Here is a 26,276-nt window from a genome sequence, read left to right on the forward strand (position 1 = left end):
GAGTGAGTTTCGAACCTAAAACCATAAAGTTAATTTATCAAACTTCTAACCATCTCATTTGTACAAATTAATTGTTATTATAGCATTCTCCTTAATGTAGTTCTTTCTTTCCACAGATGCTTGATCTCCAAGATAACTTCATGCAATCTCGTTTGCTTCTCATTTCTTTGTATGAGATTTTCCAGTATGACTTCTTCTTTAAGTTTGGTGTGCGGGCTTGTTTAAGTATACATATCATATGCATGCATCTTCTTCTTCTTCTTCTTTGTATTTTTCCCTTTCTCAATGTTAATTTTCCTTTCATGGTCTAGGACAAAACTCAATCGTTATACCCTACACCACGGCGCGCGTAGCACTGTGCGCCACGCGCCTCCCAAAACGACGTCGTTTTGGGGTATCAATGCAATACTTTCATACCTGACTTCTACTTCCAAATCATCAAATTACTAATTTATTTATTATTTTTTCTACATCATGTAATGTAATTTCAACGCACTTTTAAAGTGAATCCATATTTCACATCACATTAAAAAAATATTATTTTTCATAAATGTCGTTATTATTATTTTGTTTAATTAATTAGTTTTTTCTACGCGCTTTGTGCGAAAATTTGTGCTCAATAGTTTAACTCGATTAGTAAATCATTTTCAAATAGATGAATTGCGTTTGTGGAATTTTTTTTTATTTGGCGAAGTTTCACAAATATTCACCTAAAATGTATTTTGTTGATGTTTTTGAATTTTTTCACAAGTAATTCACATTATGATGAATACATTTGTAATTCGAAATAAAATTTCACAAGTAAAAGCACATTGATGTAAAAGCAATTGTAAATGAATAAAATTTGTTTAAATGTCTTTTTCTTCTAGTTTGAGTTATCTAAGCTCCCTTCTAAATTCATATTGTCATATGGGAATCCATTAATATGTGAGCCATCACATCCTCTATTCAAACCTGAATAAAGTCATCATGTGTTAACTTCAGTATAAATTCAAACAAGTGTGGTCAGTGCGTGGCGGACCCACATAATCATCTGAGTGGGGGTGAATATTAAATGACGTTGGAAATGTCAATGACAAAATATCAAATTGAACAGCTATAAACTACATTATAAATTACATTATATTTATGAGAAAAATTTAAAGTATGTATCCAGAATAATAATAAAATAAAATAAAATAAAAAAGTGCTTTGGTCCAACTATGTTGATTGACCATGTTAAAGAAGATTTAGATTCTAATTGTCTACTAAACATAATATTACATCATATTCATAATTAATCTGATGGAGTTTGAGTTACGTACTGAAATTTGAAGAAACATTTCGAGCAGGCTTCTAGCTCCAATCCGTATTCGAGTTGCGGTAACTCCAAAAGTAAAACAATATAACGAAAGAGAATGAAGAAATCTTCAATATAATTGATTTCTGCATACCTTTAACATTACATAGAATACCCTATATATACTAACTCATTTCCTAAAATAATGTAATTATAATAATGGAATAACTAATTATTCTCCTATTGTAATTATATTATAATAATAATAATAATAATAATAATAATAATAATAATAATTATAATAATAATAATAATAATAATAATAATAATAATAATAATAATGTAATTATAATACCTTTAACATTACATAGAATAATTACCATGAGGCTGAAGCATTAAGCGTTCGGGAGGCTCTAAGTTGGCTAATGGATGTAGGGATGGGCAATGTGGAAGTAGAGATGGACTCTCAGTTCGTTTTTAATGCTTTGAATTCTGTTTCGTTTAACAACAGCCACAATTGGTGGTGTTGTTTTCCGTTTTGTTAAGTGATCTGCGAATAGTGTCGCCCATAGTCTAGCTAGGGAGGCCTTTTCTGTGTCAGGTTGCGTGGAATGGTTTGACACCGCCCCTACTTTCATTGTAAGCGTTCTAGCAAGTGATTTAATGAATTGAGTTTTCCCTTTCAAAATTTAAATTAAAATTTACATAAATTACTTATACATTCATACCACTTCACAGTATAATAATTAAAGAAATTAGTAAGTAATTTATAAATAGATCATGGCAAGCTTAGTTGACAATAATATTTTATTTGTTCATACACAATGCAAGAATTCATTAGCACAATTGTTCATCATCATCGACATCTTGTATAAGAGTTTTCCTATTAATTGACTAAACAAACCTATATCTCTCATCTGGGACATTGAAAAATTCATTAGCACAAGCGACTAATGCATTAGAGATAATTGTTGGAAAAAATAGCTTAAAATGGCATAAAATGGCATGTTAAGTGGCTATTTTGTGGTACAATTATCAGTGGGGTCCACTTCCGATTTGGGTCGGGTCAAAGTGGATTCGGGTTCTTCGTAGTGAGACGAAGAGATTGATATATTGTACGCTCAAAACGGATAAAGGGTGAATTAGACATTGATTCTCAAAGTAGACCCATTTGAGTTGCAAAATGAAGGGAAAAAGTGAGCTTTTGTCCCACATTGCTTTGGAATGAAGAGTTTCCCCCCTTATATACAAGAGCTCTTTTGAAGCTTGTAGAACTGTATAGCATATAGGCTCTCTCGCGCGGGGGTGCAAATCAAATTCCAACTAGCAGAGATTGAAAAAGGCTTGATTCAAGCCCGAGCTTGTGTGCGCCGGCACCTGCGGGCACGAAAGCACGAATTTTGTCTGAAAATTAGCTGGCCTTGCGAGCTAAGTTATGCCAAGATTCGGTATCATTTTTCCAACACGCCACTAGAGGATATGTTGTGGTCTCGTGGTCTCGACATGGGGCCTTGTGGCCGAAACTACACATGGTCTCGGCCTTGGGCCGAAACTAGTGTAGTCTCGGCCAGTTCTTTAGCCTACTGTGTTCATAGCCATTGTCTTGCTCGCCGGATTCTTTGTTTGAATGCTCAAACATTGAATCATAGCAAGTTTTATCCTGGGAAGCCTAGGCCACAATGCTCCTAGCATCTTTGGGAGGTGGCAAATAAGGTTTTAAGGAAAGAGTGCTCACTTGACTCTTGCAAAAACCCAACACCAAACACGAGCCAATTTTTCTCCATCTTTCCTTCCCTTGTTTTCCAAAAAAATAAAATCTTATTTTTTTGATTATTATTTTTTTTTCTACCAACGGATCCAATAGTCTTAAAACCTTATTCCTTGTTTTCCCGTTGGTTGTTTTCTCTAATTTCCTTGAAGAATGGAGAACCCGGAGTAGCCAATCGTTAACAATGGGGACGAAAATGTTGTTGAGAACAACAATGGAGGAAATGGCAACAATGTTGCTAATTCCCAAGCTACACCAGTGAACGTTGGTTCAAAAGATGGTGGGAGCACTGAGGGATATATTCCCATGTCTCGGGTACCTTCGGTACCGAGTGGTTCGGCTGAAAAGCCAGAGAAGTTCACCGGTGTTGGTTCGAACTTCAAGAGGTGGCAACAGAAAATGTTGTTCTACATAGCAACTCTCGGCTTGGCGAGGTTCTTGTCCGAGAAGGTTCCCGAGTTGAATGAACAAGATGCACAATCCGTGATGGCGGTCGGCTATTGGAAGGATTCGGACTTCCTTTGCCGAAACTACATCCTGAATGGATTGTGTGACACGCTATATGATGTATATCGAAAGATAAGCACATCAAAAGCATTGTGGGAAGCTTTGGATCATAAATACGGAAGTGAGGATGCCGGCTCAAAGAAATTTGTGGTTGGCCGATTCCTCGACTTCAAAATGGTTGACTCAAAGACCGTGCTAAGTCAGGTAGATGATTTGCAATTAATCTTTGATGAGATCCGTGACGAGGGCATGGTGCAAAGTGAAGCCTTTCAAGTGGGATCCATGATCCATTTGTTGCCTCCAGGTTGGAAGGACTTCAAGAACTACCTTAAGCATAAGCGAAAGGAGATGAATCTGGAGGACCTGATCCAGCGACTCAGGATTGAGGAAGGGAACAGGATGAATGATAGGAAGGTTCCTATTGTTGTTGGTGCTAAGGCCAATGTTGTGGAGCATGATAAGAGCTCCAAGAGGAACAAGAAGGACAAGCGAAAGCTAGATCCGAAAGGTGGCGTTACCAAGAACAAGTTTCCTGGTGAATGCTACAATTGTGGCAAGCATGGCCACAGAGCATCTGAATGCAAGGCTCCAAGGAAGAAGAACAAGAGTTCTGAAGCCAATGTTGTTGGAGATAGCAGTCAGAAGGAGGTCGAGATTAGCCTTTCGGCTATGGTGACCGAAGTGAACCTCGTGGGCTCAAACCCTCGTGAATGGTTCATTGATACTTGTGTTGCAACCGAGAGATGTTCAACACCTTTGAGACCGTTGAGGGTGAAAAGGTGTGGATGAGAAACTCTGCTCAGTCTGCTGTGGAAGGCATGGGCAAGGTGGTTCTGAAGATGACTTCCGGGAAGGAACTGACGTTGAACAATGTGCTATATGACCTTGAGCTGAGGAAGAATCTTGTATCTGGCTCACTGTTGAACAAGCATGGCTTTCGCCTGGTGTTCGAGTCCGACAAAGTCGTTTTGTCCAAGTTAAGGATGTTTGTTGGTAAAGGATATGTAACTGATGGGCTTTTTAAGCTCAATGTAATTCTTGTTATCAATAAAAGCAAAGTTAATTCTGTTTACTTGCTTGACTCTTCCAATTTGTGGCATGGTAGACTAGGTCATGTTAATTTTAATTCTATGCGTAGATTAATTAGCATGGACCATATTCCTAACTTTCAAATTGACACAAATAACAAGTGTGAAATTCGTGTTGAGGCAAAACTAACGAAAGTACCTTTTAAATCGGTTGAAAGGGAAACTGAACCACTAGAATTAATCCATAGTGATTTGTGCGATTTTAGATCGATACAAATGAGAGGTGGTAATAAGTATTTTATCACATTTATCGACGATAGCACACGATACTGCTATGTGTATTTGCTTAAAAGCAAAGATGAAGCCGTTGATAAATTCGTTCTTTATAAGAATGAAGTGGAAAACCAACTTAATCGGAGAATTAAGAAGGTTAGAAGCGATAGAGGTGGTGAGTACGAAGAACCTATTGGTGACTTCTGTGCAAGTATAGGTATAATACACGAACGTACGGTACCTTACTCACCTCAATCGAACGGTGTTGTCGAACGAAAGAATCGTACATTGAAAGATATGATGAATGCGATGCTTATAAGTTCGGGCCTACCTCAAGATGCATGGGGTGAGGCGATTTTGACAAGTAATTACCTTTTGAATAAGGTACCCCGCAAGAAGCTCGATAAGACGCCTTATGAGCTGTGGAACGGTAGGAAACCTTCCTACCAGTACCTGAAAGTGTGGGGGTGTCTTGCCAAAGTTTTGGTGCCAACACCTAAGAAAGTAAAGATAGGTCCTAAGACGGTGGACTGTACCTTTATTGGCTATGCACATAATAGTAGTGCGTATCGGTTCTTAATACACGAGTCCCATAATCCGGACGTACACGAGAACACGATAATATAATCAAGGAATGCATATTTTTCGAGAATATATTTCCTTGTAGGTCCAACGAGGGACCAAGTACATCAAAACGAACGTTTGACGAAACTGTGGATAATGATAGTGGGGAATCTGAGAAAGAACCCGAGCTCGAGCCGAGACGCAGTAAGCGGGCGAGAGTTGGAAAATCATTTGGTCCTGATTTTCTAACTTACTTGTTAGAGTATGATTCGGGTACTCTAACTTGTTTATTACAAAACGAACCTGATTTTCTGTCCTGTTTGATAGAAAACGAGCCTCGAACGTATGTAGAAGCCGTGACTTCTACAGAAGGACCAATGTGGAAAGAGGCTATAAAAAGTGAAGTGGATTCTATTCTACAGAATCACACTTGGGAACTTGTTGATCTTCCCCCGGGTAGTAAACCCTTAGGATCCAAGTGGGTCTTTAAAAGGAAGATGAAACCCGATGGTTCCATTGAGAAGTATAAGGCTAGGCTTGTAATCAAGGGTTACAGGCAACGCGAGGGCCTCGATTACTTCAACACGTATTCTCCCGTGACGAGAATAAACTCCATTAGGGTGATACTTGCCATAGCTGCGCTGCGGAACTTGGAAATTCATCAAATGGATGTGAAAACCGCTTTCCTAAATGCGGAATTAGACGAGGAAATCTATATGGAACAACCCGAAGGGTTCGTGGTTCCGGGCCAAGAAAGGAAAGTGTGTAAGTTGGTTAAATCGCTATAGGGTTTGAAACAAGCGCCTAAGCAGTGGCACGAGAAGTTTGACCATGCGATGTTAACCAACGGGTTTAAAATAAACGAAAGTGACAAATGCGTCTACGTTAAGGAAACGATAGACAGCTACGTCATTCTTTGTTTATATGTCAATGATATTCTCATCGTTGGTAGTAATGATCGGACGATCAAGTCTACCAAGAACATGTTAAACGCGAGATTTGACATGAAGGATATGGGTTTGGCCGATTTAATCCTCGGGATTAGAATCATTAGAAGACCTGATGGTCTCGTGTTAAGCCAATCACACTATATTGACAAAATTCTTGAGAAATTTAACAAGGATGATAGTCAAGTGGCTAGGACACCATTTGATACAAATATTCACCTAACCAAGAACCACGGAGAAGGTATTTCACAAGTGGAATATGCTCGGGTTATTGGTAGTCTGATGTATCTTATGAGCTGTACTAGGCCGGATATTGCCTATGCGGTTAGTAAACTCAGTAGATATACGAGTAACCATGGTGCTATGCACTGGAAGGCAATAGTAAAGGTTATGAGATACTTGAGGTATACTCGTGATCTTGGACTGCACTACGGGAGATATCCCGCTGTACTTGAAGGGTATAGCGACTCGAATTGGATATCTGATATTAAGGAGTCTAAGTCCACGAGTGGCTTCGTGTTTACACTAGCCGGTGTAGCCGTTGCATGGAAATCCTCTAAGAAAACTGTGATAGCTAGATCCACGATGGAATCTGAGCTGATAGTCCTGGACAAAGGTTGTGAAGAGGCTGAATGGCTACGCCATTTTATAGAGGATATTCCTAATTGGGAAAGATCGGTACCTCCAATATGTGTGCATTGCGATAGTCAAGCCACAATCGGGAGAGTACAGAGTCATATGTATAATGGTAAGTCTAGACATGTGCGTCGTAGACATAATAACATTAGACAACTACTCACAACTGGTGTTGTCTCGATTGACTACGTAAAGTCAAAAGACAATATAGCAAATTCGTTGACCAAAGGGTTAGGAAGAGAAGTTGTGGAGAAGTTGACACGAGGAATGGGTCTAATGCCCTTGGACTAAAAAGTTCTATAGTGGATACCAAACCTAGCTGGCACCTAGGTTCAATGGGACAACTAAATTATGGAACGGAGCGCGTCACTGTGGGGGTCTCGGACTCCCTACCACTCCTTGTTAAAACAGTGACTCCCGCAAGAGGCTAGCATGTTAATGCTTTAATGATTCTTGAGTGTGCGGGATACTCGAGAAAGAATCACCTATGTTAGAGAGAAGTGAGGGTCGCTTCAAAGGAGAATTGTTGGGCACAATTCTTTAGAAACTCTCGTAGAACCAGGAACGGTGACCCACGACCAAAACGGGCACACTCATGAGAGCAAGAGCATGGTTGGGAGATTCCTATGTGAGATATGTCATCGTCTACACAAACGGCAGTCGGTTCAAAGACATCGCGTTCTACCGTATAGCCAGTAGAGTAAACTTGTCTTCACGAGGGAAGGTTCAAAGGGTATAGTGACTCCCTACCTATCCTATGCAGGGATCGACCGTTTGAACACAGTTGTTTCCAATTTCAAAATACCCCGAAATCAATTTTTCATTCAAATGGGGGATTGTTGGAAAAAATAGCTTAAAATGGCATAAAATGGCATGTTAAGTGGCTATTTTGTAGTACAATTATCAGTGGGGTCTACTTCCAATTTGGGTCGGGTCAAAGTGGATTCGGGTTCTTTGTAGTGAGAAGAAAAGATTGATATATTGTACGCTCAAAATGGATAATGGGTGAATGAGACATTGATTCTCAAAGTAGACCCATTTGAGTTGGAAAATGAAGGGAAAAAGTGAGCTTTTGTCCCACATTGCTTTGGAATGAAGATTTTCCCCCCTTATATACAAGAGCTCTTTTGAAGCTTGTAGAATTGTATAGCATAGAGGCTCTCTCGCGCGGGGGTGCAAATCAAATTCCAACTAGCGAAGATTGAAAAAGGCTTGATTCAAGCCCGAGCTCGTGTGCGCCGGCACCTGTGGGCACGAATGTCGTCCGGAAATTGGCTGGCCTTGCGGGCTAAGTTATGCCAAGATTCGGTATCATTTTTCCAACACGCCACTGGAGAATATGTTGTGGTCTCGTGGTCTCGACATGGGGCCTTGTGGACCGAACATGCAGTTTCGGCCTTGGGCCGAAACTATGGTCTCGGCCTCCTAGGCCGAGACTTGGGACCCATGGCCGAAACTTCTAGTTTCGGCCTGGGGTCGAAACTGGAAAGTTTCGGCCTACACGAACCTGTGCAGTTTTGTGACCGTTGGCTGTTCAATTCTACTTGTTACAGAATTAATTTTTTGAGTTAATTCCAATTTTTAATTTTGAATTGAAGGTCATGTTAATGGTGCTGTTACAGGAAGGTGGTGGGGTGCCCTTAAGTGCCTAATTAAAAGCTATTAAATCCTACACCCCTATATAAAGAGGAGTTGGGCAGTAGAGTTCAAAAACATAGAAATATAGAACACGAAAGTTCATTTTTTTTTGCCTCAAAACCTCTCTGCTTCTACTCCTTCTTTAGCCTACTGTGTTCATAGCCATTGTCTTGCTCGCCAGATTCTTTGTTTGAATGCTCAAACATTGAATCATAGCAAGTTTTATCCTGGGAAGCCTAGGCCACAACGCTCCTAGCATTTTTGGGAGGTGGCAAATAAGGTTTTAAGGAAAGAGTGCTCACTTGACTATTGCAAAAACCCAACACCAAACACGAGCCAATTTTTCTCCATCTTTCCTTCCCTTGTTTTCCAGAAAATAATAATCTTATTTTTTTTATTATTATTTGTTTTTCTACCAACGGATCCAACATATATGTGGAGTATAACTTGAGCCTTTCATCCGGCAGTTCAATATCATTCTAATAAGTCATTCCTTGAACTTTGTTGCCCTATAATTATATTTCAAAATAGATGTCAATAATTATTACAAAATATAATATAACAAATATTCATAATCCTAAAACATGCATAATCGAATTATGTTTAAAATTGAGGAATGATAAAAGGAGTAACCGCTTCATCTTGAAATGTTATAGGTTTGTACAAGGTTCCAAGTTTAGTCTTTGACTCTATTGTGTTCAACTTTTCAATAAACTTTACAACTCTATTGTGTTATCTCTCTTGGAAAATCTAATTTCAAATTACATTTTAAGAACATCATCAAAATTTATAAATTACACTTATTCTTAGTATTTTCATTTTTAATAAAATTGTCACATTAAGAAATGAGCATTAATATGTAGTGATTCTAACAGAAAATTTATCAATTTTTTTTCAATATAATGTGTTTCGAAAATCCTATTTATCAAAATAAGAAGTACTTTCCATTCTATGACATGATGTTGAACTCATCTTGAATTAATTGGTCAAGTTAGCAAGTATTTATATTGAGATGATTTCTGAAACCCATTCTCGCTAGAAGGAGGGCTTGAACCTCCGACCTTGTGGTTAACAGCCACACGCTCTAACCAACTGAGCTATTCCAACAACTCAATACATTACATCATGGGCACACGAGAAATTAGTATCATGCACACAATTTAATACACAATGGCACACTGTCAGACGTGTAAACATCAAGTTTCAAACCCTGGCGCGTGGTACTATAGATATATATATGTATGTATGTATATATATATAAATATAAATATATATATATATATATATGTGTGTGTGTGTGTGTGTGTGTGTGTGTGTGGCGACAATACACATGACACCTTCAAGGTCACAATGAAAATGCCATGGGTGTTGGGAAATTTAAGCAATATCAACGCGGAGCTGCCAACCTTTTGGGAAACAAGGACAAAAAGGGGTGATGACTATAAGGGAGTCTGTGCCATGTTATATAACACTACCTTAAAAGCGTTATTTGCCTGGCGACGGTGAAGTCAATGTAAACCGGTACGATTTTGACAAGCAACACAGAATAACCACGCTAAGCTTGCAGCAGCTTAAACATAGACGAACTTCACAATTGCTCAGACTCAGGGAGATAAGAGGGATATGAGAGAAAAGGCTCTGTACCGAATTGCACTTTTGAAAATGGAATGGAAGATTACTTATATAGTGTTTAATATAATAGCTTCCCTTCATTCAGCCGCAAATTAAACACAAAATATGGGGAAGAGCATTGAACATGTGGACATGGGTTGGATGACCATTACTAACAAGTAAAAGGTGGTCTGAAATTGTAGCTCTTTCCCCTGAAATGAATTTTCCAACACATACAGGCGTATGAAAAATGGGAAACCTATTCTGGTTTGAATGTATTTCCAACAATCCCACACACTTTTAAAGTGGAAGGCTAGAAAGAAATAATGTCTGACCAATACAAACGAGTTGATCTTAATGTCAGTGTTTGAGAACTTGAACTGACACGTAGTGACACTGAGTAATTTTCTTCTCGAGAGTGATATGAATCTTGAACTCACGCTTAGATAAATCGTGAACTCTAATGCACACACCAACTCAAAAATGCAGGTTCTACGAAAGTCAAACTCTCTAACTTCTTATGAATACCTTTAGTGTTCAAGTCTTTTATGTCTATCTCAATACAGACCTCCATCCTGTCAAAGTCTATCTCAACATAGACTTTTAACTCTAACAAGCCTTATCGCAATATAGACTTTTATGTAAAGTCTATCTCAATATAGACTTTTAACTTTGTCAAGTCTATCTCAGCAAGAAGAAAAATGGTGTCAAAAGTCCCTTAAACTTCCCTGCTAATATGGATAAGTCACTAGTAGAAAAATGGCCATAAAAATCTAAAAATTTACGCCTATTGTGACATAACCAAACGCATAAAGTGATGCGTTGCAATTTTTTAATTAAAATATCATCTTTAAATATGTTTTATTTTTTAAATGCGTAGACTATATGCAGTGGTTGTGCATTTACAACACACGCGTATAGTCTTATTTAAAAAAATTAATTAAATATTTCCATCCACTATATCGGTATACCAAATGCAATTAAATTGCATGTTTTTTATTTTTCATAATTTCTGCCTCTGATATATATTAATTCGAGAAGCGAAAACTATGATTTTCAATGCCAAAATTTTCAATCACTCTCACTCTACACTCTCATCAGCCCCATAGCTACCATCATCCCCATACTTCACTATCTCCATCGTAAAAATCGCACACGCTCCATCGTCACCATCACACAGGCACCATTATCGCCGGGTCAGGCTCCATTGTAACAAAAGGACTAAACATATTGAATGTATAGGGGAAGTTTGATTCCATGTTCTATGTTTTGCTGTAAATGATGATGTTAGATGCAATTAGCATCATTCCTGAACATCTCTCATCTAGCTACTCTCAACTTGCAAATGAATAAGAAATTACAGCAACTGAAAGAACCTTATAAGGAGAGTCTTCAAGCATAAAAAAAAATAAGTGTTTTGCATTGTGGGATAGTTAAGTATTTGTAATATTTTTAAGAATGCCTATAATAAATCACCCTTTTCTTCTTTTTGTTGTTCTATATTCTCCATTATATTCCAGCACGAGTTCGAGTTTTAGCATTGATTGTGAAGTTATTGTAACGTTTTCCCTAATCACTATTATTATAACATTGGGATAAGTTATGATAATGTTATGTATTTGATGTGTGGTGCAACACTAATAACCTAATAGTTAGACTACCATTATGATTAGGAGTTTGGTTAGGGTTTAAGAGACCTAAAGACGTACAACCACAATGATGGCCAGTGGTTATATAAGGTCACTAGTCCTCTCATTGCTAACACTACATACCTCATACACCATCTAGAGAGAGCTGAATAGAAGTGAGAGACAAAACTTTACAGCAGTCCGGATCGCTCAATACAAGAACTAATGGCTAGATGTTAGTATGATCCTGTTATCACATATTATATGATGCATGTGACATATTTAATTCTAACAGTTGGTATCTGAGCCAAAAATAATCTATGCCTAGTTCTTTTTAATTGCATATTATTTTTGAATATGTTGTATACACTATATAATTGAGATACATATTTGAATATTTGTATGCAATTTTATGCTTGGGCTGCTGAAAAATTAAGTATTATTTTTCCCGCATTAAGAAACAAAAAAAAAAAAATCAATTTGGATATTTTTTTTGGCTTGCTGCTGCTTCGCCGTTCTCTTTAGAACTCCAGTCTGCGGTTAGATCGCCGGTGACCTTTGTTGATGGTGGAAAATGACGGCTCGTCAAAAAAAAAAAATTAATACTCTCCCGTCGTTTTTCCTTCAATATTGCCGTCAACAATGGAACTCCAATTGGCGGAAGGTTGGGGATCGGTAGCCAGATCACAAAACTCCAATTTCCTCAACACTTGTTTCCTCCACCTGTGTACAGTTCTTTCAATTTCTGGATCTTACAGCAAGATTTCTTGATTAGCAGATCGAGTTATAGGCATAAACAAAAAGAAAATGTATTGCAACAATTATGTAAAGGTAATGAAAGAAAAAATTGTTTTTTTTAGATTCCTTTTTTTTTTTGACAAATGAAAAAACAAACAAACAAACAAACAAATAAATAAATAAACAAACACAAAATAAACAAGAAAATCTCCCCAGTAACGGCGCCAAAATTTGGTGAGCTGCCGTAGACTCCCAAATTAACCTTACAAACGTAGGAGCGGGAGTAAGGGTCGATCCCATGAGAAGTAACTAGTTCAACGTATGTGCTCAAATTAGAGGAAAGGGGGGGTTTGGTATGAAAGTGATAATCAAAGTAAATAAACGAATAAAGCAGTGAAAATAATATATTGAAAGCACTTATAATAGGAAACCTTGGTTAGTAAAGATCCACCACCGGAATTTAACACTGATCATTGATTCAAAAAGTAATTAATATGCAGTTGAATATTTGTCGTGAAATCATTTCATTTCCGTTTTCTTTTAGTTGTAGGTAACTAAAGCACACGCGGTTTAATTACCCCTAACTACTAAATAATCTAAGACAAGCGCTATAGATTTAATTTAATAGCAGCAATATGAACTAGGAAAACCAACAAACTAAATAATAGAAGCACAAGCGGTTGCATTTAATTTAGGAAAATATTCTACCCGAGACCAATTATCACTAAGCCGTCAATATTAACCTCAGTTTCTACTGAATATTAGAATACTTTGTAGCACAACATTAACTAATATAGCAAATAATTATATCAAATAAATAACTAGTTTCCCTCCCAAGCAATTAAATGATACAACTATTCAAATAACTTAGAAGAATATTTAATACTCAAATGCATAAAAACATATATAATAAAAATAAATAAATAATCTTACAACATAATCAATTCCGGGGCTTCAACTCACTAAACCAAGCTAATGAAATTAGCAACGAATGGACATTGATAACAGCTTTAAAGAATAATCGAGAGGGGAAGAATGAACAATGGATAAAAAACTTTGCCCCTATTTATACACTCTCAAAATATATTAAAGCTATTTTCCACCGTTTATTTCCCTCCTTTTGCACTGAAGTCTTCCGCTGTTCCGCTCATTTTTCTCCGTAAATATTTGCGCTGAAGTTGACGCTTTCCGCTGCTAACTGTACGAATGAAATTAAAACCAAAATGTTAATTGGCTTTGTTTTCTTGCTAAAGTTGGGTCCACACTAAACTATTAATGCTTAACATTATATTAACTAAAATTAAACAATTGGCTAAAATCTAGGTGGACTAAAAATGCATTATTAACTAAATAAAATACTTATTTAGCCTATTACCAATTAAATTCTTAAAAGAAATAATTATTATATAATAATTAATAAATAATGCAAAATTATAATAAAGATGTATATAAAATAATAGTGTAAAATATGTCTATCATCTATCATATTTTGGTTTAATCTGTTTGTTTATTAGGCTTTCTTTGCTAATGTGATCATGTTGTTTGGTCAATTAAAGAGTAGCCACAGCATTTTTAATTTACCAAAATTACAAATTAAGTTTTACTCACATAAAGTTAAGGCAAGAATATTGTAATTCACTCTGCGTGATATGACAAAATTTAGCCCACAGGCAATTTTGTTATATTTGTAGGGTTAATTAGGATGAAATACCATACTACGATCATAATTTGCCCACAGGAATTGTGTATCGGCAAATAGTTTTGATAGTTTTGTTATTAAGGGTGGAAAAACTCAAATCGCACCCATTCCGTTTCAACCATTCAGTTTTGATAGATTCATTATGCGTAAAAATTTACCAACAGGAAATTGTTATGGCATCCGAATTTATCTTTTGCTTAATTTTACATTGGTAATATTATGTGCATCAGTATCTCTCTCTATTTTTGTGGCTCGAAAATTATAACCAAGCTTTTATTATTATTCTATACAGCAACTCTTCCTGTCACTCAAAAAATAACTATTAATGTTCCTATCCTTAACTACGATAATCACAAGGAGTGGATAGTCTTTGAAACTTCATCTCATACTTCAGCTCATACTGTAAATAGTCTTTGAAACTTCATCTCATACTTCAGCTCAGTTGACTATTATTCTTTGAGGGATTGCACATTAACGGTTATATGCTCAACACGCCCCCTCACGTGTACGTGCCGATTACTTGTGTTGGGCTCCAAGCAACACGTGGACCGTAGTCACTTTTTTATCGAGTGGCGCTGAGATTCAAACCCTTGATCTTTTGCATGGCTCTGATACCAAATTGAACAATAACAAGATTCATTGTATTCAGTCAAAATAACTGTACAAACATCTACTATTTATACATGAATAAACTGTTAACCTAATGGGCCTATTCCTTAAAGAGCCTAGGGTTTCAACACTCCCCCTCAAGTTGACAACTTCGCCAACTATTAACCTAATGGGCCAATTCCGAAAAGATCCTAGGGTTTCAACACTCCCCCTCAAGCTGACAACTTCGCCTCATACTTCATAGAACTGATCTCTTGGCAAACTTCGCCTCATACTTCATAGAACTGATCTCTTGGCAAACTTCACCTCATACTTCGCCGTAGAACTGATCTCATGGCAAACTTCACCTCATACTTTGTCGTAGAACTGATACTTCATCTAATGGCAAATTTCACCTCATAGAACTGATTTTGACTTCTTTAAATTTTGCCTTGTAAAATTGTAGAGAGTGAGTTTCGAACCTAAAACCATAAAATTAATTTATCAAACTTCTAACCATCTCATTTGTACAAATTATTTATTATTATAGCATTCTCCTTAATGTAGTTCTTTCTTTCCACAGATGCTTGATCTCCAAGATAACTTCATGCAATCTCGTTTGCTTCTCATTTCTTCGTATGAGATTTTCCAGTATGACTTCTTCTTTAAGTTGGGTGTGCGGGCTTGTTTAAGTATACATATCATATGCATACATCTTCTTCTTCTTCTTCTTTGTATTTTTCCCTTTCTCAATGTTAATTTTCCTTTCATGGTCTAGGACAAAACTCAATCGTTATACCCTATACCACGGCGCGCGTAGCGCTGTGCGCCGCGCGCCTCTCAAAACGACGTCGTTTTGGGGTCATTTTGGGAGGCGCGGTAGGAAGTTGATGTGATTATGTGTATTTGTTCACACAATTATGTGTATTTATTCACACAATTATGTGTATTTGTTCATACAGTTATGTACATTTTTTATACAATTATGTACATTCTTTTTATACAATTATGTACATCCGAATCAGAAAATTTGTGTGTATTATGTTAAGAGTTGATGTGTATTGTGTTAAAAGTTTATGTTTATTATGTATTATGTTAGATTATGTGTATTATCTTTTAAAAAGAGTATGTATATTTTGTTATATAATTATGTACATTTATGTATACAATTATGTGTATTCTAGTATAACATAATGTACATTTTTGAACAGCGGGTTTTTTTTAATGAAAAAATTACTGCCATTCACTGGGGCGGGAAATTTCAAAAAAAAAATAAAAAAATTAAAACGACGTCGTTTTGCATCTGGGCGCACAGTGCAACGCGCGTCGTGGTGTAGGATATAAATTGCCTACAAAACTAGACTTAACAAATAAAATTGGGGATTCTAAAATACAATTTGGCATATCAAAATCTAATATAATATATTCCTAACAAATGGAGATACGGTTACAACACACGTTTTGCCTATTTACTTATCCATTTACATTATCCGTTATTTCTTGGGTTTGTTGATTCAGGCTACCCGAGTTAATTAAATTCATCAGTAGTGTTAGTAAAAAAAATTAACATAATGGTGCTATATTTGTGCTAAGAAATTTAGTTTTGTGACATTTAGTCGTTGTATACTTGTTGGCAAGGTCACAAATTCGATGACAATAGAATAATCGTTATACATGTGTACATGCATGGGTTATGACAATTTGTCAATTCTAAAGTCTAATTTAATTAACTTTACAAGTTTATATTCAACATGTCAAGATTTAAATTAATTGATATTTATAAAAGTTTAATTATTATAATATATTATTAAAATTATATATTACATAAAAAATTTACATTGCATACATTTAGAAGATTAAATAACAAAATTAAATTTAAAAATGGGAAAATAAAAATAAAATAAAATCAGTTAATTTGCATAAACTAACAAGTTGGTGTTAAAACGCACCCGCTAATCACATGCATGTTACCACACACCTTTTTTTCTTTCTTCCCAAAAAATATATCTTATAGGGAGAAAAATATTGAAGAAAAAAGTATCCGGTTTTTAGTCGGCCTTGGAAGAAGGCAATAGCTGGCTTCTTCCAAAGTATAGTTGTGTACAAAGAGGCAAGAAAGATAATTGGCCCTGTTTGGTAAAAAATTGGCCTATAGGCTAATTTTGGCTTATTTGACCACTATTAATTGTTTGATTTAGTTAAAATATCAATATAAATGTTTGGTTAATTAGCTTTTTGCAACTCCAAAAGGCTAAAATTCAAAAAGCTACTCCAAACAACTTTTTCAATTAGCTTTTTGAGAAAAGAAATTATACCAAACAGCTATCAGCTAAAAGTTAATTTACCAAACACTTTTCTACAATCAGCTAATGTTATCTATTTATACCCTCTAATTAACACAATCAGCTAACAGCAAACAGCAATCAGCTAACAGCCATTTTACCAAACAGGGCCGCCAATACTCTTCTTTATATGACGTAGCAATATGAGTGATGAGCAACAATGGAGATACGGGTACGGTCAACCCCACCCCCACTCCTACTTCAATTACAAATGAATCTACTATAAGCAATAATGAAAATTGTTGTAATAACCAGAACCAGCAGGTAGAAAATGCAACATATTAACTGGGAAGCACAATTCTATAATGGTACTCCATATTACACTCCAAGTAGCACAAAACAAGTGAACTCAGAATGAGACAGAAAACTTAAACCGGAAATTAAAGTTGCATTAGGCCATTTATGTTAACTAAAAACAGCCGGCATGTATGTAATTCCAATCTTGCATGGCGCCATATATAAGGTGCCTACAGAGAAAGAAAGTTGATGAATATAAAGGGAATGTGCCAAAGAATTAAGCATCAAAATTATGTGCCAAAGAATTAAGCATCAAAATTTCACAGAATCATTTCCATAATTCCTTACCAATATAATGTGCACCATTTGTAATTCCTGGCTTAGAGACATGTTACTGTGATGATGACTATATAAACTTCCCATATCTGAAAGTTTCATCATCAGGGCAAGCAAAGTAATATTTCTTGCAAAAGGTCCCAATTGACAACATTACACTGAAAACTAATTAAAACATTTTTAAAAGAGGCGCTACCTTTCTATGACCCAGTTTGATTATTGTCCTTTGTATACCCGGAATATAATTTGAACGGAGGTACAAAAAATAGACAAAGAATTTACGAGGACAATTATCAATGCACAAGGTACAAAAAATTTCGTCTGACTAAGTTGAATTGTATGCGTATTCATTTACATAAGTATAAGTCTAACTACTACATTAGACTATTTCTAGCTAAGTTATTGATGAATGGCAATAATGACTCTAAACTCTAAAGATTGAACATGACTTTGATAGCATTGCCACCACGAGCACTGGTTTCAAATGCCTCTTCAACCTCCTTCTGTGTGAACCCAAACCTGTGTGTGATCAGTGGCTTCACATCAATCTTCCCACTCCTCAAAAACTCTATGCACTGTGGCCATGTATTCTTGTACCTGAATATCCCCACTATATCCACCTCCGTACACAACAACACAACCATCATCTTTAACAAATTAAACACAATACGTTCTCGATCGAGATTCTACTAATTAATAATACAATTATAAAGTCTGCAAATAATTAATTAAAAATTACCTTGCTGCTGCAGGAGTGAGGGGGACTGTCATTTCGAAGTGGCCCATGCCGACGAGACAAACCTTGCCGCCGGAGCAGGTTGCGCGAAGGGCGGTGGACATTGTCTTATTAAAACCGGCGCAGTCCAAGCTGACGTCAATTCCGACTCCCATGGCGGCCTTGATGTTTTCCACCTCAGATTCCACATCTTCCATCTTGTGTGAAACCTTGATAATCACATCCGCTCCCAATTTCTTAGCGAACGCCAAACGCTGATCGTCGACGTCCACAACAGCAACTCTCGGAGCGCCGAAGGCGCGAGCGGAGAGCATGGAGACGAGGCCAATAGGGCCGGCTCCGAGCACCAGCACGTTGGTCTCCGGCCCGATGTTCGCCCGGCGACAAGCGTACACGCCCACGCTCAACGGCTCGCACATCGCGCCTTCCTCCAAGCTCACGTTCTCCGGGAGCTTGAAGCACAGATCCGCCGGATGCACGATCTGGTTAGCGAGAGAGCCGTGGATCGGCGGCGTGGCGAAGAACTTCATCTCGTCACACAGATTGTAACTGCCTGTAACAACCCCAGTATTAACCCCGGAAGATAAAGAAGGCAATGGTAATTCAGAGGAAATAGAAGGGAACGACGTTGTAGGATAAGTCAGTTAAGAAGCAGTTGGAGTGACCAAAACGATGTCGTTTCACCATTCCGGTAATTAGTTGAGAACGGGTGACGTATTGTCAGACGGCGCCGTTTCGTTATTGCTTTCCGTAATTTGTTAGTTTGTTAGCAGATTCCAGGAAAGGTGGACTATAACACCTCTGAGCTTGTATGTGGTTTTTATGCAATTTTTGATGAATCAACACTACTCTTTTTCTCTCCTCTTTCTCTCTATCCTTCTCTCCCCTTTTTCTCTTCTCCTACGAACCCTAGATCACTACAGTTGGTATCAAAGCTCCTCGACCATGGAGGACCGAGTAAGGAAGATAGAAGCAGCCTTGCTTGAGCTTAACAGCAAGGTGGATACTCAAGCTCAAGCTTCCCAGGACTCTGTGGCCACCCTAACCTCCCAGGTGAACAATGTTTCTTCACAACTGGGTAGTCTAAGGGCAGAGATCCTGGAGATCATCAGGCTCAATAGGCCAGCACCTCCAGTGATGAGTTCCACTCCCGGACAATCATCAGTCCAAGGAAGGGCATATCCAATGTTTGCAGAGGAAAATGGCAGACCGGCTGGGGGCAGGCCAGACAAGGCTCCAATGCCAGCGGATATCATTGATGAGGGGGCACCAGTAGGAGGGACCCCTATCATGGTGGAGCAGGAAGACGAAGTGGAGGAACAGTGGGAACCCAGGAGGGCTGAGCTGAATCCCACTAGGCAGCAACCAAGGGGGCATCACCAGGAATTTTTCCTGAGGTATAAAGCTGAATTCCCCGTTTTTGATTATACTCACCCTAGGCAATGGATCCTAAGATGTGAGAAATTTTGTATACTCTCTCATGTTCCTAGACATGAGATCCTGAATCTGTTATATGTGAATCTATCTGGGAAAGTCGGATTATGGTTTGAAGGGTATGTTCGTGGACTGAGGGGGGAATTCCAGTGGACCCTGTTTGCTAATGAACTTTGTAAAAGGTTTGGGGATAGTGGGGCTTCGCTAGTGGAAGAATTTGCTGCTTTTAAACAGTGGGGGGGTGTAGAAGATTTCACTGAAGGCTATGAGGAATTTAAAAGCCTATTAATACAAGCCTATCCCTATCTCACTGAGAATTATTTCATGGACAACTACATTGCTAGGTTAAAACAAAATTTGAGATGTTTTGTAAGGACTTCTAGGCCAAGGAGCCTAGGTGATGCTATATGGTTTGCTAAACAATATGAAAAAGGGCTCAAAACCAGTGACAACCCCAAACCAGCTACATGGAACTCTAAACCTTCATACACCACAAAAACCACCAACTCCACCCCAAATTACCCTAACCAGTCTATCCCTGCACCCAAGCCACAACCTACATCCCACCCTGCCACCTCAAAAAACCCTGATATAACTCACTTTAAGAACCAGTTAAGGGAGCAAAAGAGATGCTTCAGGTGCTTTGAGCCTTGGCAACCTGGGCACAGATGTAGGGGCCCAACTTTCAATATTATAGAGGAGTATGAGGGGAATGAGGAGTCGGAATCAAGGGACCAAGATGATAGTGGTCTGGACACTGAAGATGCTGAGGTATCCTTATGTGCTGTAGTTGGAGGTGAGGGTCTGAATACAATCAAGCTGCTGGGAACTATCCAAAAACAGCAAGTAATCATACTAGTAGATAGTGGTAGTACCCATAGCTTCCTTGATCCCAGATTGCTATGCCAACTGAGAAAAGAGCCTGCAAAAGCCAAACCACTAGTTGTTACAGTGGCCAATGGTGAGAAGATAATGAGTGATTCAGTTTATCAGGGACTTAGCTGGCAAATTCACAATGAGAAGTTCACTAAGGACTTTAGACTCCTAAGGCTGGGGGGCTGTGACATGGTCATGGGAATGGACTGGGTTGATCAATATGCTCCTATCCAATTACACACTAGACCCCTTGGTATATCCTTCCATAAAGAGGGAAAAAAGATACTCCTGAAAGGACTGACAAGAAGGGTTCTGATAAAAGCTGCTAATGAGAAACAAATCAGAAAATGGAACAAGGAAGGAGTGCAAGGGTTCTTGGTTCAATGCAGTGCCTTGCCTCAGGAGAAAATAGAAGGGGAATCCTACTTTGGCCAAGCTACTGTTAGCACCATTCACCCTGAATTGAGCCTGTTGCTACAAGAATTCCAAGACCTCTTCCAGGAACCCACAACATTACCCCCTAAGAGGCACTTGGATCATGCTATTCCACTGAATCCAGGAGCTAAACCAGTTAATGTAGGCCCCTACAGATATTCATATGATCAAAAGAACACCATTGAAAAGATGGTGTCAGAAATGCTAGCAGCAGGAGTAATCACACACAGTTCCTCTTGTTTTGCATCTCCAGTGTTGTTAGTTCCCAAGAAGGACAACACTTGGAGGTTTTGTATTGACTACAGAGCACTCAACAGCATCACTGTGAAGAATAAGTTCCCAATTCCTTTAGTGGAGGACTTATTTTCAGAGCTAGCTAGGGCAGTATGTTTCTCCAAGTTGGATCTAAGATCTGGATACCATCAAGTAAGGATGAGGGAAGGGGAAGAGTTTAAAACAGCATTTAGAACTCACCAAGGCTTGTATGAATTTAGAGTCATGCCCTTTGGGCTCACAAATGCCCCTGCTACCTTCCAGGCACTTATGAATCAAGTATTTCAGCCTCTACTTAGGAAGTTTGTGCTGGTTTTTTTTGATGATATACTGGTGTACAGCCCTAGCCTGGAGACCCACTGGCAACACCTCAGGGAAGTCTTACTGATTATGAAACAGCACCAGCTCTTAGCCAAGATGAACAAGTGTTCCTTTGCCCAACCACAAGTAGAATACCTTGGGCATGTTATTTCCAAAGAAGGACTATTAACTGATCCCAAAAAACTGGAGGCTGTGGCTGCCTGGCCCAACCCAATGACTGTGAAGGCTCTTAGAGGGTTTCTGGGGTTGGCTGGCTACTATAGAAGATTTATTAGAGCTTATGGGGTCATTAGCAAGCCTCTTACAGACATGCTAAAAAAAGAGGGGTTCCAATGGTCTACTGAAGCTGAAGGGGCTTTTGAACAATTGAAGTATGCCCTCTGCCATCCTCCTGTATTGGCCCTACCTGACTTTCAGAAAGAATTCACTGTGGAAGCTGATGCAAGTTACAAGGGTATGGGGGCTGTCCTACTGCAAGAAGGGAAGCCTATTGCCTTCTTTAGTAAGGCTTTTAGTGGGAAACATTTGGGGCTTTCCATTTATGAGAAGGAGTACCTTTCCATAATTAATGCTGTTGACAAATGGAGGACTTATCTAATGGGGAGGCACTTTGTGATTAAAACTGACCATCACAGCTTGAAATTTTTGTTGGAACAGAAAATTACTACAGCATTGCAGCAAAGGGGTCTAACCAAACTCTTGGGATTGGATTATGCAATCCAGTACAAAAAGGGGGTGGAAAATGGAGCAGCAGATGCATTATCAAGGAGAATGACTGATTCAGAGGCTGAGGTGAACTCCATCTCCATTGTACAGCCTCAATGGATAGAAGAAGTTATAAAAAGCTATGAGCAGGATGAGTGGGCAACTGAAACCCTTACAACAGCCCTAGTGGATCCCTCTGCAAACCCTGACATTGCTGTGGTAGGGGGATTATTAAAATTTAAGAACAGATTGTATGTGGGGAAGACTGGAGGACTGAGAGAGAAGTTGATATTACAGCTGCATGAATCTTCATTAGGGGGTCACTCAGGCCAGAATGGAACTTACCAAAGGGTTAAATCACTCTTCTACTGGAAGGGGCTTAAAGGAGATGTGGTGACACTTGTTCAAAGGTGTGATGTATGCCAAAGGTGTAAAAATGAGAACGTGGCCAATCCAGGACTGTTACAACCCCTAAATATCCCAGAGGAAGCATGGCAAAGTATATCAATGGACTTTATTGAAGGCCTTCCAAAATCTCATGGCAAGGAGATAATCATGGTAGTTGTAGACAGGCTGACCAAGTATGGTCATTTTATTGCCCTTACACATCCATATAGTGCTGAAACTGTAGCAGAAGCATTTATGGAGAACATATACAAACTACATGGATTGCCTAGGGATATCACCTCTAACAGAGACAAGGTTTTCACTAGTAAGTTTTGGCAATCAGTGTTTAAAAATATGCAGGTGAAGCTTAATTTGTCCACTGCTTACCACCCCCAGACTGATGGCCAAACTGAAAGAGTTAACAAGTGTTTGGAAGGGTATCTCAGATGTATGGTTTTTCAGAAACCTAAGGGCTGGGCCAAGTGGTTGCACTTGGCTGAGTGGTGGTACAACACAAATTATCACTCTTCTACCAAATACTCTCCCTTTCAAGCCTTGTATGGCTATTCCCCACCTGTGATGGCCATGGGCACTAACTCTGGCAGTAGTGATCTGGACTGGGTAATGGAAAGGCAGGCTGTCTTAGCAGCTCTTAAAGAGAATCTAGAACAGGCTCAGAACAGGATGAAACTGCAGGCTGATAAAGGAAGAAGTGAAAGGGTCCTAGAGGTTGGAGATTGGGTGTATCTCAAGGTGCAGCCCTACAGGCAAATCTCCCTAGCAGTAAGGAACAACCTTAAACTGACCTCTAAGTACTATGGACCTTATCAAATCAGTGACAAGATTGGCACTATGGCCTATAAGCTGCAGCTACCCCCAGGAGCACTTCTCCATCCTGTTTTTCATGTATCTCAGTTAAAAAAAAGGGTGGGAGAAGGGGTGGTGGCACAACAAGATCCCCCAGTGACTGGTGAAGATGGGCAAATATTAGCCGAGCCATTGGCAGTGCTTGGGAAGAGATTGATTAAGAGGAAGAACCAAGCAGTGACAGAAATTCTAGTCCAGTGGACTAACCTACCAGCCGAAGAAGCTACTTGGGAGGACTACTATCACATCTGCAGTCAGTTCCCAAGTTTTGATCCTTGGGGACAAGGATCTCCGGCAGGAGGGGGTACTGTAACAACCCCAGTATTAACCCCGGAAGATAAAGAAGGCAATGGTAATTCAGAGGAAATAGAAGGGAACGACGTCGTAGGATAAGTCAGTTGAGAAGCAGTTGGAGTGACCAAAACGATGTCGTTTCACCATTCCGGTAATTAGTTGAGAACGGGTGACGTATTGTCAGACGGCGCCGTTTCGTTATTGCTTTCCGTAATTTGTTAGTTTGTTAGCAGATTCCAGGAAAGGTGGACTATAACACCTCTGAGCTTGTATGTGGTTTTTATGCAATTTTTGATGAATCAACACTACTCTTTTTCTCTCCTCTTTCTCTCCATCCTTCTCTCCCCTTTTTCTCTTCTCCTACGAACCCTAGATCACTACACTGCCTTCCTTGCAATGGCTGCACCGCCAACAGCTAACGCCGGGCTCCAACGCCACGCGGTCGCCGGCGACCAGACTCTTCACCTCGCTCCCGACTTCTTCAATGATTCCTGCGCATTCGTGGCCGATCACCATTGGCTCTTTCACAATGTAATCTCCACACCTCCCATGCTGAATATATAATAATCAAATTCTATATCAATTATCTCAAAATTAAAACAAAACCCTAATTAAAAACCATAAACTCACCTTGAGGTAGTGAACATCACTCCCACAGATACCAATTGCTTTCATATTCACTCTAACATCATGAGGACCTACACATTAAATACAGTAATCCTATCATATGATTAACATTATATATATATATATATTCAAAATCGAAAATCCAAAATATATATATATACCAAGAGGAGGGAGGTTGAAGGGCTGAATCTTGAGGTTGCCAACGCCGAGAAGCCAAGCAGCCATGTTGTTTTCTGTGGGTACTCCATTAGCGCCCTTTCCCATTCTCACCAAATTGATTGATTGCTTAATTTCTCACAGAGATGAGATTTGATGGAGAAGAAGATTCAAGTAGTGACGGTGTGAAGAGCGCAGCGATGTAGAGAGGTATTTATAGGGTGATATGTCTGAATTAATTAATTAATGGATAAAGGTATTTCAGTCCTTTCAAAATTATCCTTCTCATCTGTCTGCTCATAATTTGCCGAGATAAATGTACGATTCCTTAGCTTGTTAGAATTAAGTTAGGGAACTAATTAACTATTCGATCTAAGTAAGATAATATACCAAAAAGGGAAAATCTTATCTTATCCAAATATGGGTAAGACTATCATTATCCATGCAATACTTTCATACCTGACTTCTACTTCCAAATCATCAAATTACTAATTCTTTTATTATTTTTTCTACATCATGTAATGTAATTTCAACGCACTTTTAAAAGTGAATCCATATTTCACATCACATTAAAAAAAATATTATGTTTCATCACTGTCGTTATTATTATTTAAATTTGAATTATTAAAAATAAATTAACACAGACTCTCTCTTCACTCATGACATTGTATTGATCTTCTTGATTTATCCCGATCAATTTTATTCTGATCTTTTACCATTTAAGATAACAAGATGAAGTTTCATCTAATGTCCGAAAATTATATTATAAGTTCCATTTTTTAGTTTAACTAGTTTTTTATTTGTGCCCAATAGTTTAACTCGATTAGTAAATCATTTTCAAATAGATGAATTGCATTTGTGAAGTTTTATTTTTTTTTATTTGACGAAGTTTCACAAATATTCACCTAATATGTATTTTGTTGATGTTTTTGAATTTTTTCACAAGTAATTCACATTATATATATATATATATATATATATATATATATATATATATATATATATATATATATATATATATATATATATATATATACACACACACACACACACACACATACACATACACGATAAGACTCTCCTGTTATTTAGGTTAGGACTATTTGACTGTACTACAACCAATAGTAATAAAGCATATAATATAAACATGAAATACTAATATTACTAACACACCCCCTCAAGCACAAGGGTGGATGTTGACAACATTGAGCTTGCTTCTAAGAGCATGAAAAGGCGGAGCTGGCAGCGCCCTGGTGAAGATGTCAGCAAGCTGGTCTTTGGTTGAATCAAAGTTGACAATAAAGTCCCCAGAAGCAACCTTATCACGGACAAAATGGAAATCGATC

General features: G+C 38.2%; 1 protein-coding gene and 1 non-coding gene across 2 annotated transcripts; both read right to left on the reverse strand.

Annotated features, from left to right (window-relative positions):
- Positions 1-9,673: 9,673 nt before the first annotated feature.
- On the reverse strand, positions 9,674-9,747 carry TRNAN-GUU. Its single transcript has one exon. It is a non-coding gene; the product is annotated as a tRNA-Asn (tRNA).
- Positions 9,748-18,173: 8,426 nt separating this feature from the next.
- On the reverse strand, positions 18,174-25,055 carry LOC109163318 (sorbitol dehydrogenase-like). The gene is made up of 5 exons (XM_019312073.1): positions 24,936-25,055; positions 24,778-24,845; positions 24,534-24,699; positions 18,559-19,108; positions 18,174-18,443 (listed from the first exon to the last, which is right to left on the reverse strand). The coding sequence occupies exons 1-5, from the start codon at positions 25,036-25,038 to the stop codon at positions 18,251-18,253; spliced, it is 1,080 nt and encodes a 359-aa protein (XP_019167618.1). The 5' UTR covers positions 25,039-25,055; the 3' UTR covers positions 18,174-18,250.
- Positions 25,056-26,276: the final 1,221 nt, after the last annotated feature.

This window comes from Ipomoea nil, unplaced genomic scaffold (genome assembly GCF_001879475.1).
Source record: "Ipomoea nil cultivar Tokyo-kokei standard unplaced genomic scaffold, Asagao_1.1 scaffold3017, whole genome shotgun sequence".
Lineage (NCBI taxonomy): Eukaryota > Viridiplantae > Streptophyta > Magnoliopsida > Solanales > Convolvulaceae > Ipomoea > Ipomoea nil.